General features: G+C 46.1%; 3 protein-coding genes and 1 pseudogene across 4 annotated transcripts in view; 3 read left to right on the top strand and 1 right to left on the bottom strand.

Moving 5' to 3' along the window:
* Window positions 1–349, top strand: part of LOC104832851 — a 1,310-nt pseudogene extending 961 nt beyond the window's left edge.
* Window positions 1–12,272, bottom strand: part of LOC104832845 (histone H4) — a 20,902-nt gene that overhangs the window by 6,616 nt on the left and 2,014 nt on the right. Inside the window, exon 2 of one of the 2 annotated variants that reach the window (XM_010569225.1) lies at window positions 11,834–12,272. This exon is cut by the window's right edge and continues 136 nt beyond it. The exons of the other annotated variant lie outside the window; for it this stretch is intronic. Coding sequence (XP_010567527.1) covers window positions 11,990–12,272 — 283 coding nt within the window. The 3' untranslated portion in view covers window positions 11,834–11,989. Of the gene's footprint in view, window positions 1–11,833 lie in introns of those variants that run through there. 2 annotated transcript variants of the gene reach the window in all.
* LOC104832842 (histone H4) lies at window positions 6,381–7,192 on the top strand. Its single transcript, XM_010569222.1, has one exon. The coding sequence runs from the start codon at window positions 6,395–6,397 to the stop codon at window positions 6,704–6,706; it is 312 nt and encodes a 103-aa protein (XP_010567524.1). The 5' UTR covers window positions 6,381–6,394; the 3' UTR covers window positions 6,707–7,192.
* LOC104832843 (histone H3) lies at window positions 8,397–8,896 on the top strand. Its single transcript, XM_010569223.1, has one exon. It carries the CDS (start codon window positions 8,397–8,399, stop codon window positions 8,805–8,807), a length of 411 nt encoding a protein of 136 aa, XP_010567525.1. The 3' UTR covers window positions 8,808–8,896.

Below are 12,272 nucleotides of genomic sequence, written 5' to 3'. Positions count from 1 at the left end.
AACAAAAAGCCCGGGCAAGGGAAGGAAAAAACCCCCCAAGAAGGGGGCAGCCGCCGCCAAGCCCAAGAAGCCGGCGGCCAAGAAGCCTGCCGGCGCCGCCAAGAAGCCCAAGAAAGTGGTGACAGCGAAGAAGAGCCCCAAGAAAGCGAAGAAGCCGGCGGCCGCCGCGGCCAAGAAGGTGGCCAAGAGCCCCAAGAAGGCGACCAAGGCTGCCAAGCCCAAAAAAGCGGTGTCAGCAGCGGCGAAGAGCCCGGCCAAGGCGAAGGCGGTGAAGCCCAAAGCAGCCAAGCCCAAGGCGGCCAAGCCCAAGGCGGCCAAGGCAAAGAAGGCGGCGCCCAAGAAGAAATAAATCGTCCTGAAAAAATCCTGTCTGCCTTGCAGATAAACCCAACGGCTCTTTTAAGAGCCACCCAAGTTTTCTCAATAAGAGCTGAAACGCTTTATTTAAGTTTGTTGTGTGTGTGTGTGATCTTTATTTCTGTTTTTCAGCACTACTCTTTGCTTAGTCAAGGTGGTTCCGATGAGAGCACAAACTTTCTCGCTCTTGTTCCCAGAGGTGCCGGGCGGCACCGCAGCAGCGTTCACCGCTGTACGGCTCTTTTCAACGCAGCCGGGCGGGCGTGGGTGCAAACAGCTTCCCGTTAGCCGCAAGAAATCGGTGCGAGCCCGAAGTCCCCGTGGAAGTCGGGCAGCGCTCACGGCGGGGGTGTGTGTGTGCTGCAGCTCTCCGTAGCTTCTCTCCGATCAGCCGGGGGCGAAGAGCCGCCCTCCGAAGCGCTCCCGCCCGCTCCCCGGAGTTTTACCGGTTTCGAAAAGCCCGCGCTGCGCAGAGATTGGCCGCGGTTCTCGGGCTTTTCTTGTGTTCAGCAGTTTTCGGGTTAAACAGCCGCTCCACTTTTTTTTCGACTCGGCGGAAGAGGTTTATGAACTTCCTGGGTACGCGCTCGCTACCCCTCCCGTGGGCTTTTTCACTCCCAGTCCACTTCTGTCCCCTGCAAACTCGTCCCTTTCCTGGAAATCGCAGGACAAGCGGGGTCCGAAAGGACACGGGTATTTCGAGGAGCCTTGCGAGAAGTCCTTGGTGCTGCCCGCCGGTCCTTCGCCGGGGGCTCATTTTGGCAACGGAGACGCTGGGAGCGGTAGGAACCCGCGGGGGTCGGAGCCTCCCTCGCATCTCCCCCCTCGCTTGGGTTTATGACCTCTTCCTCTATATAACATACAAACCTGCATGCATATCCCACTTTTTTTTCCCCTGAAATTATCAGGCAATATCCCTTCACCCCGACAGCCCGAATTCCTGAGCTCACATGCCTGGGCCCCTGTTTGGGATGGAGATGTGCCTACCAGACCCTCAGAGTTACCATAAGCAAAGGGTGTTGGGAGTGACACCCACAAATTCTCAAAGGGTTTCACCCAACTAGGTACTCTGACTGGAGGAGAGTGGGTCAACTGCGATTTTCCAGCCTGCTATAACTAGTTAGAAGGGAGTAGATTTTGACTGGGTATGGTCAAACAGCAGGTATGCTGCTGTAGCAAACGTGATATTCATGCTTAATTTATCTTTTTACAGCTGACCCCAAAAAGGCAAAAGCCAGTTACAGTAGCATGGGCAAAACTGTATTACACATCCATGCTAATTGAATTAACCTCGGTGGGACGGCCCTGGAATAAACATTTCAGCCCCTGGAATGAGTCGGAGTAATGACAGCAGTTCATTCTTGGCCTGTTGCAACTTACCCTTCCTGCTCACTTGGGGAAGGCATCAGGGTGCTTCTTTCCCTTTTCTGAGAGGTAAGGGGGAAAACTCAAGTTATTGTAACTGTTTTTTAAGAAAATTCAGTTGGAGCAGTTACCTACCTTGGCTACTGCAGTAGCTGAGATTTAGAAAATCAGTGCATTACTGAATACAAGTGGTAATGGAGAGCACTGCCCTATGTACAATAGTACCAGTCTAAAATACCATTACAAGCAAAGAGTACATAGCTGTGGCTTCAGCTGAATGGACTTTATAGTCCTTAGCTGGAGATAGCTGCCAAATAATGTAAGAGATTGTTCTACACTACGAACAAGAAGTGTATGTGTATGCAGGAACACTGAACGGAGTCTATACAGGCTCCAGTGGATATATTGTCCAGTACAGGGACAAAATTAACACCAAACCAAAAAATCCCACTAAACTTGTAAAGCTGAGCTGGGTAGCCTAGCATAGATACCCACTGGATGATTTTTTTCCCAACTGGAAAAAATGAGTACAGTGACAAAGAACAAGAGTGCTCTGAGAAAAATCAGCTTTCAGGGACAACCGTAATGTCATGTCTATGCCAATTGCACACTGGCATATCAGTCAGTACCCCTAATTCATTGTTTCTCATCCTCCTTCCCCCTTAGCCTGTGCACTGCTAGCCCTGTGGATGCCAGCTCATCTCAGCTGAGCATGCACAACTCCACACTGATTGTCCCTCAGAAATAGCTTATCTTGAATTACTGAGTCACTGCCACAGTGTTCGATCACTGTCTGTCCCTCAGGGCCCCACATCATCTTCAACAGGCCACTTTCCACCTTCCTAGGAGCAGTTTCCTATTCTGGTCAGAGAAGAAGTAAGAGAAGTTGATATCCTAAGAAAAAATCAGGGGTTACTACTCTGCTGTCATGGTTCAAATTTCTAGCTAACCTACTGAGCTGAGGTTGAAGCGTGTGATTTATGATTGCAGTGGAGAGGGAACATATCTCACTGTTGTATGACATCCTTTTTGGATATCGGGGCACTAATTTCTTTCCCAGGACATCTCCATGGCCATGCAGCTTCTATTTACTGAACTTTTTATATAGGCTATTTCATGTCCTTAGGTTGTTCCATATTTGCAAACTGCTCAGACTAATGCATATTCTAAGATGAACAGCAGATTTCTTAAATTTCTACAATGCCCTCACTGCATGGACATTTTCCCACCCTACAGACTCCAAGGAACATGAATATCACTGCCTGGAACACAGGTAATATGGTAAGCAGAGCTTTAAGACCTCGGGCACAAACCACATTTTGTCTTTTGTGAATAGTTCTGGCCCGGGAACCGGATTGGAATCAGGCTGAACAGTAATTCTGTGTAATGATTTGATGTGGAGAACTGAGCAGCTGGTGGTCAAAGAGGAGGTGGCTTAACAGGAGGCAAAAAAAAGGTGGTGTGTAGTAAGTGGCTATGCTTTGACAGAATACTCAAGTATCCACTTTATGATTTTAAATGTTAAGCTGCTCAAAAATTTGGAGGGAGGTAAAAAAAATGGGTTCAGAATTGGAAATTATAACAAGGAAGACCTGCTTTCATTTGTTTTCTCTTCCATAGGGTGAACTTTTTATTTCACAGATTTACTTATTTAGTAAAGTAAATAAATATCAAAAGTCTGTGATGTTCCAGCACTAGAAGTAAAAATGGAGAAAGAAAATAATGGCAAATGAATCCATGAGTGAGATAAAGGTCTACATATAGCAGAACAGACTCTCAGCAACCTGGCAAGAATTCTGTTGAAGTAAAGTTACTCCCTCACAGAAAAATAAATCACTGTGTACTGATGAACACTTTTGTATAATGGGGTTACAGAATTTTTCATCGGTGTTAGTCACCACAAAGCCAGATTGCCTGTCAGATTACCACAAAACCAGGTAATTCCTGTACATGTATTTCTTTACCTCATTGTTCTCTGGTAGTGGGTTCTGTTACTCCTGTGCTTTTTGTGTGTGTCTGTCTTTTACTGTAATTGTTGTCATGTGAGAGTAAGAGTTTATTCTGCATAGTCTCAGTATGTCTTTGAAAAACAATAAAGAGGTCTCTCTTAAAGGCTCACTTCTTAAAAACATCAAAGCTGGAGTTTTATTTCAAGTGAAACTATTCCACTACTATTATAAAAAAATCTTCTGCATTTGTTACAGAAAATTGGAAGCTGGTCTTCAATAAAAGGCTGAACAATGTTAGTTCAGGTGCAAAGATGTTTAAAATAGGGATATGCTGTTGTTGCATATCCTCGGTAGTAGTGAGCACCCTAAGCTGAATAAAGCAAAGAAAAAGCCCTTCATAGTATCCTGGGCTGAATAAATGGAGAGATGTAAATATCTACATTTTAAGACTAAGTTTACAGGTCCCCAAAAGGAAGGAGCTGAGTGGGGAGACAGCTATAGTGTATGGACAGGAAGGTTGGGACAGCTGGTGTGGAGTCCCCAAAACTAAGAGTGTGATATGAATATCATTAACACCAGACCTGTTCTCAGCTGCTTTCATGGCAGTATAGATTTGGGCCAGCTTGGGTTCGGGTACAGAATTTTGCCTAGACACCTTTGACTTAGCAAGGTTACACAATAGAGCTTTTCTGCCACAAGTTTCTTTTTTTTATGACCTAGATCACAATGCACCCACTCCGGTGCTGGGCACTGGGGAATACCAGCCACATTTCTCTGTGGGGATTTGAGATCCCTCTTCTCCAGAACATGTGTTTCTGTCATTGTCCTGGCTTCAGCTAGGATGGAGTTACTTTTCTTTCTAGTAGCTGGGATAGTGTTATGCTTTGGGTTCAGTATAAGAAGAATGTTGATAGCACACTGATGTTTTCAGTTGTTGCTAAGTAGTGTTTAGACTAAGTCAAGGATTTTTCAGCTTCTCATGCCCAGCCAGCAAGAAGGCTGGAGGGGCACAACAAGTTGGGAGGGGACACAGCCAGGACAGCTGACCCAAACTGGCCAAAGGGGTATTCCATACCATGTGATGTCATGCCCAGTATAGAAACTGGGGGGAGTTGGCCTGGGGAGGTGGATCACTGCTCAGGGACTAACTGGGCATCGGTTGGCAAGTGATGAGCAATTGCATTGTGCATCACTTGTTTTGTATATGCCAATGCTTTTATTATTATTGTCACTTTATTGTTGTTGTTATTATTATCACTATTAGTTTCTTCCTCTCTGTTCTATTAAGCTGCTCTTATCTCAACCTACGAGTTTTACTTTTTTCCCCTGATTCTCTCCCCCATCCCACTGGGTGAGGGGAAGTAAGCGAGCGGCTGCATGGTGCTGTTACTGGCTGGGGTTAAACCACGACATGGGCATCTAGCCTTGTATTATTCAGTGAATAAGAAAACAGATGAACAGGTTTTCTTGAGGTGTTTTTTCTATTGATTCCAGTGATTAATAGCAGCAAATGAAAAAACAGGAGAACTTGCAAGATCCCGTCCTGCTCTTCTGGTATCTGATTAGCAGACCCAAGAACTTGGTAATTCTCTGCTAGCAGATGCAACATCTGTATCTGTGGCCTATGGGAAGATAGAAAGTGATTACTGTTTTATATTGTATCTTTATGAAAGGATACATTATATAAAGCCGCCCATCTTGTAAGGGGAAAAAAACAAGCAACGTCCATAAGAGGGCAGCAAACCCTCAATACTGGAAACATTTTTCACCCTTCCTGATCATTTTCAGGTCAAATGACCGAATGATTTTTCTTAAATACTGTTTCTTGTTTTCAATAGTAAAACCTCAGAAGATTTTCCTGCCCCAAAGCACGAAAACCCAGAGTTGAATACCTTCCCCTGAAGGACAAAACCACCCTTCTTTTTATGTATTTAATTTTTCAATATCTCTAAAAAAAAGCCACATTGCTGTCTATGCCACAAGAATGGAAAGTACCGTAAAAATATTCGTCCAAACCAACCGTTTTATTTTTTTTAAGGTAAAGTGGAGCACGTAAGGGTTAAACTCTCCATTAGTGTAGCTTTACTGCTACACTCTCCTTGAGAAAACTTCAGAAAGGGCGGGAAATGGAGATGAGAAAGAAATTCAAGGAGGGGTAGAATTTGTCAGAAACACGATTGGACAGATTTTGCTGCAAGATGCTCCATTAATAAAACCACGAGGAGCATCTGTTTAAAACACTGACGCCACACGTGAGAATCAATGCAAGAAGGTGAAATTGCACTACATAACACATGCCCGTAATTTAAAATAACAATTACAGTAAAAATTCAAAGAGTCGTTTAAGTGATTCAGTAACTGGGATAACATTCTATGATCGAGGTTTTACATCTAAAGGATTACGACGTATCAAAGATTTTAAAAATTCTATAAACTATTATACACACAGACCCAATGTCTTTCCTATCTGGAGGAAACGAACGGACCGGGAAAGGGCGGCCACACCGAACCGCCTGTGCCGCGGGAAGGGAAACTCGCTCGGAACCCGCCGTTTCTCTGCGAGCGGGGCGCGCCGTAGAGAGAGCGGGGAGATCCGGCGGGAGCGAGCCCCAAGCCCCGCCCTCGTCGCTGCAGTCCCCAACCAGGTCGGCTCCCACCGCATAAAAGCCGCCGTGCCGCCCCGCTCGGGCCACACTCCTTCCTCGGGGCTGAGCGACGGCAGCATGTCCGGCAGAGGCAAGGGCGGGAAGGGGCTCGGCAAGGGGGGCGCCAAGCGCCACCGCAAGGTGCTGCGCGACAACATCCAGGGCATCACCAAGCCGGCCATCCGGCGCCTGGCTCGGCGCGGCGGCGTGAAGCGCATCTCGGGGCTCATCTACGAGGAGACGCGCGGCGTGCTGAAGGTCTTCCTGGAGAACGTGATCCGCGACGCCGTCACCTACACCGAGCACGCCAAGAGGAAGACGGTCACGGCCATGGACGTGGTCTACGCCCTCAAGCGCCAGGGACGCACCCTCTACGGCTTCGGCGGCTGAACGCCTCTTCGCTCCCCGACCGACCACCTCGAGAACCCAAAGGCTCTTTTCAGAGCCACCCACTTCCTTCTAAGAAGAGCTGTTACATTGTTTTCTCTGAGGGGACAATTGAACTATTTGCTCTCCAATTTCCAAAGCTTACTAAAAGTAGTGATTATGCAGTACTGCAAAAAGATCTTATGATAAGATGCGGTCTGATGTTTTAATTTTGCTGTTACTGGCAAAGCTGGTTTTGCTGTGTAAAATACGTCTGTTTCTGTACTCTTTAAATTCCTTTAAATTCCCTTGCAAATATGTACCCCACTAAACATATTTTCAAGTGCTCTTTGTAATCAAAACGGAATGTTTTCCTTTTTTTAATCTTTGCTGATTTAAGTATAGTTATCTGGAGCATTCAATGTCTTGTACTTTCAAATTTTCATTTAACTGAGGGTAGATAATCAACTGCAAGGAAGAAAGGGAAACCAATTTGTCACCTAGGGAAGAATAGGAAAGTCGGTCTGAAATAAATGCTTTCTTTTTGACATTTCGAAATAAATTTTTTTTGTTACTATAGCCTGTCTTCAGTTCTTTGTCAATGATTTTTTTTTTTCCTTCTTGAAAGCTACTTGAGGAGTAAATCTATATTAGATTTCCAAAGTAAATAAGGGGGGGGGGGGGGGATCATGAATGAAAATGCCTCCCTTGCAGCACATTTCAAGTGAATGCGTCAGAAGGAGCCTTGTGCAAAGACTTTTCTTGTTCTCTCATAAAGGGAATATTCCCGTCCGAGACGCGCCTCTAAAGTATTGGTGTTCTATTTCCTTCACCACTGGAGGAAAAAAACCTGCAAAACCAGTTTTTCGGATTTATATAAAACTATCGCTAGTTATTGACTGCTCGCAAACAAGGGCGATCAATAACTACTTACTGTCACTTCTGTTTTTCACACAGCCTTAACGAGTAGGGGCAAATTAAATAATACAGTAATTACATATTCCTTTTTAAACTTAATTTCACAAAAAAATACATTGTCTAGGTATTTTACTGATGATACTGTGCCGAATTTCCTCAAGAAAAAAAAAAACAATATGAGAAAAATAGCCTAAAAGATGCATCTCGGTCGTTATAGCTCGTTACATGCTTGATATGGATACAAACTTGCATTACAGGGTTTCTAAAGTGTCTGAATCTGTGTTTTGACGTACCAAGCGCTGTTTCCTTTGTGACTTTGGGAATAATGTGCCTGTTACTGTAAGATGGAGCTCTGTATGGCTGTGAAGGAACTTTTTTCTTCTTTTGTAATCAGCCCCCTAAAAAAAAAATAAATTATTAAAATAACTCGCGCTTTAAGAGCAACTGCTGAATTTGAGCCTCCACACAGCACTTAATACGTCAGCAGCCTGGCGGAGAGGGAAAGCCAGAGAAGCAGAAGGGATGCGAGCGCTGACTCTGCAATGCCCGCCCGTAGGCTTCGGGCTCGCCCCGAGGGAGCCGGGACTCCGAGCGGGGTCGCGGTGGGGGAGAGCGGGGCTGCGGGCGGCGGCGAATTCCTCTTCCTTGGGCCCAGGCCGGGATTCCCACGGTAGCCAATGAGGTCGCGCTTCCTTTCGTCCAATCAGAGACGCAGCGGCGCTATAAATACGGGGGCTCCGCAGCTTCCTTCATTCACTTCTGCCCTTGGCAAGGCGACACTTGTGTCCGGTTGCTGATGGCGCGCACGAAGCAGACGGCGCGTAAGTCGACGGGCGGGAAGGCGCCCCGCAAGCAGCTGGCCACCAAGGCGGCCCGCAAGAGCGCGCCGGCCACGGGCGGCGTGAAGAAGCCGCACCGCTACCGGCCCGGCACGGTGGCGCTGCGCGAGATCCGGCGCTACCAGAAGTCGACGGAGCTGCTGATCCGCAAGCTGCCCTTCCAGCGCCTGGTGCGGGAGATCGCGCAGGACTTCAAGACCGACCTGCGCTTCCAGAGCTCGGCCGTGATGGCGCTGCAGGAGGCGAGCGAGGCCTACCTGGTGGGGCTCTTCGAGGACACCAACCTCTGCGCCATCCACGCCAAGCGCGTCACCATCATGCCCAAGGACATCCAGCTGGCCCGCCGCATCCGCGGCGAGCGCGCCTGAGCCTCCCGCCGCAGCCCCTCCCCGGTTCCAGCAGGCACCGAGGCAGCCTACGCAGACCCAAAGGCTCTTTTAAGAGCCACTACGTCCACAATAAAAGAGCTGTAACACTGTTTCTAAGTGGGCACGCTTTGAAAATAACAATGTTTTCTTCCTTTTTTCTAGACTGTAGCATTTGATTTTTATGGTCCTAGCTCTTTTTTTTTTAATTGTTATTTTTTTATATTGCCTGTGTATAAACATTTGTTTTTCATAAACCCCACAAGGCTCTAACTTTCCTGCTCTGCAATTCACCAGGGTGCTTTGCAAACAGTGGAGGGGAGCAACAGGCACTTTATGAACACTGGGTGAGGAAGGAGAAAAAAAATTCAAGGGGGGGGGGGGAGTTCAGTATATTAAAGGACAGTGAGCAGAGAACTTTGGGCAGAACAGAGTTTTTTACATTGCTGTGACTTTGCCGGAAAGCGAAACAGCTTTCAGGGAGAAGGGGGCAGGGACACACCACTTGCTGTGGGACGGGCCCAGGCTCAGGAACTCTGCACCTCAAACTCTTCAGGCTGGCTGGGTCTAGGCAAGAGCAGAAACTTCCTGCAACTCATTGGAATTGTGTTACTGTTGAACCCAGCTAAGGCAGTCTGTTTTAACAATCGTTAATTCCAGGAGCAAGAATATCTGTCTCAAAACATCATTTTTGAGGCTGGCCTCAGAATGATGGATGATCATGTTGAAAAGACAAGGCGTGTGAGGTTGCTTTCTCACAGCACAGAAGCATACCTATGAAGGCCAAGAAACTATGATTGAAAAGTACTATACACAGGAATAACTATCAGGTTTGTCCAGATGTTACCATTATTAATACAAAATTTTGGAAATAAGGTTATGTATTTCTGTTCTGGTTTCAGTTGCAGAGGGGAAGAGAAAGACCCTGGTTCATCTTCATCTTTCACTAAGTGAACTGATCCTTTTTTGTATGTTTCTTCTTCTGTATTGGGGGCAACTGATACTGGTAGCTGCAGTGCCTGTCGTGGGGGTTGGGGTGGCCACAGCGCCTGTCACTTTGTTGTCAGATCCAGAGACCTTCCCTTCCCCTTGAGGGTACTGAATAGTGGTGAACGGGGCTTGATAGGCATGGGCCAGGCCCCAGCACTTTGCAGTGATTTTTGTCTCCCTGGAACTATGGGGGTGTCAGCATACTTTTTACAAATGTTGCACTAGTTTTTCAGGATTCTGCACTTGTTCAAGGGTGCAGTTCCAAAACACTGGAGATGCCCCCAGACCATTTGCCCATACTACCCCACACACTCTGCCACTCATAATTTTTCCAGCCTTGGGGCAGATCTCTGGGTGATCTTAAAAAGCTGTTTAACCCTAAACAACCAACCATATTCTTGGAACCACAAAAAATAAACCACACGGATAAAGACAGGTGTTGTTAGGTTAGAGGTGACTGGGAAAGACAAGTGGATGGATACTGAGCAAAATTAAAACTCGTGAGTGAAGGAAAAGCATATATATGTGTGTCTATACAAATAGCATATGTACACATATGTGTATATACATTCATACCTACATTGCTATGCTGTGACTATTAGTTGTATCTACCATGCTTTCCCTTCTGAGTAGTGTTTCAGAAATACACCCTATGAAACTTCTTGCAGGGTTCCCCAGATGCCATACTCAAATACCTGAATTTTTATTTCAAACTGAGTTGGCTGGTCATATTTACAGAAGGGTATTGGACAGGCCAGGTAGCATCGTCAAGGGCAGAGGAAAAGATGTTGTGACAACAAAGAAGCAAAAACCAGAGGAATCTGAATGTTTTATTTGTCAATGACTTCTCTGAAATACTAAAACAGCTAGAGTCTGCAAGACTTGACACAATCAACCAAGAAATTGAACTAGAGACCAACTGTAATTTCCTGACTATAAAACTGTATTGAATCAACTGAACTATAGTGAACGTTGACCTTCTGATCCTTCTAGGGATTCCCGTACTGCGTCCACCTTCTTTTTTTATCATCAAACACAAAATACTTGTCCTCAATTCTCAAAACCATATAAGTGTATGTCCTACAGGCCTGTGATTGGTTACAAAGCTGCCAAGGCCTGACAACCGCTTCCTTTCCCTCAGCTGTTTTGGTCCCCCCAAAAAGCCACAAAACTTTCCCCTATGCCAGTGCTCTCCATTTATTTGGAAAATGGGAGGGGAGAATTCCCAGGAACACCCACCAGATTCTCTTCACTTCTACCAAGATGTCCTTTGTCCTCTGCTCCAGCCTTTCCTCAAAGTCATAAAGCAAGCAAATAAAATTGAGACTATAAATGACAATTAGACTAATTTATTTAATTTTCCATTTTTATCCTTTGGATAAGGCTTATCTTCATAGCACTTTAGTTTTATTCATCTCAGAGAGGTAGGACTCTGAGATATCAAATACAATGTTAGGATTTTTAGAGTATATCTTAGTAAGAGCAACAGTAGAGTAAATTCACAGCGTTTTATTTTTAATAAAAAGCTGTTTGAAGCTTTTTTCTCCAATGCCAACTCAGGTTATGCCTTCCACATTGCTTAAAAATAAAAACCCGCACTGCTCCATAAAACTGTTGCAAAATAAAATATTTTACAGGAAGCATCAAGTCTGGGGAGGGTGCAGGGGATCAATTATCATAGGTTTTCTGTCCTACTTTTTTTTTTTTTTTAATTATAGCTCTACCACTATCACTGAAGTATTTTTCATTTACCTTGTCCGAGCATTTTTTCCGACTTCTACAGTTACTTTTTCTGTATAGTCGATTAGACATTTCCAAGCCCCTCGCTATACAGCATGTAACAGTCCGCTCAAAAAAATAAACATTTTGAAACAATTGGTTAGAAAGGTTTATAAACATGTTTTCACTGGAATAGCAGTATCTGATTCCGAAGGTCTCTTGACAACAGAGTCCAGAGAAAGCAGATGAGCACAGACATAGGGAGGGTGGGGGAAAAACAAACTAAATGCTAGCGTTAGTACTTATGTAACAGCCAAAAAATTTACACTGCCTTAAAAGAACTTCATCAATTAGTCTTGTGTCCAAGTATCAAAAAACACCGTGTCACAGCTCTCTTGTGCAATGTGGTGGCTCTTAAAAGAGCCTTTAGGGTGGGCGGATGAAGGATAACGGGGGGGGGGCCCGCGGCGGGAGGCTCAGGCACGCTCGCCGCGGATGCGGCGGGCCAGCTGGATGTCCTTGGGCATGATGGTGACGCGCTTGGCGTGGATGGCGCAGAGGTTGGTGTCCTCGAAGAGCCCCACCAGGTAGGCCTCGCTCGCCTCCTGCAGCGCCATCACGGCCGAGCTCTGGAAGCGCAGGTCGGTCTTGAAGTCCTGCGCGATCTCCCGCACCAGGCGCTGGAAGGGCAGCTTGCGGATCAGCAGCTCCGTCGACTTCTGGTAGCGCCGGATCTCGCGCAGCGCCCCCCGGCCCGGG

Source organism: Haliaeetus leucocephalus, unplaced genomic scaffold (assembly GCF_000737465.1).
Source record: "Haliaeetus leucocephalus isolate CR32 unplaced genomic scaffold, Haliaeetus_leucocephalus-4.0 Scaffold264, whole genome shotgun sequence".
NCBI lineage: Eukaryota > Metazoa > Chordata > Aves > Accipitriformes > Accipitridae > Haliaeetus > Haliaeetus leucocephalus.
This window is presented reverse-complemented; position numbering and strand designations above follow the sequence as displayed.

What these genes read in the sequence shown, in the direction of transcription:
- LOC104832842 (XM_010569222.1), top strand. Translation starts at nt 6,395, where the DNA reads ATGTCCGGCAGAGGCAAGGGCGGGAAGGGGCTCGGCAAGGGGGGCGCC.
- LOC104832843 (XM_010569223.1), top strand. Translation starts at nt 8,397, where the DNA reads ATGGCGCGCACGAAGCAGACGGCGCGTAAGTCGACGGGCGGGAAGGCG.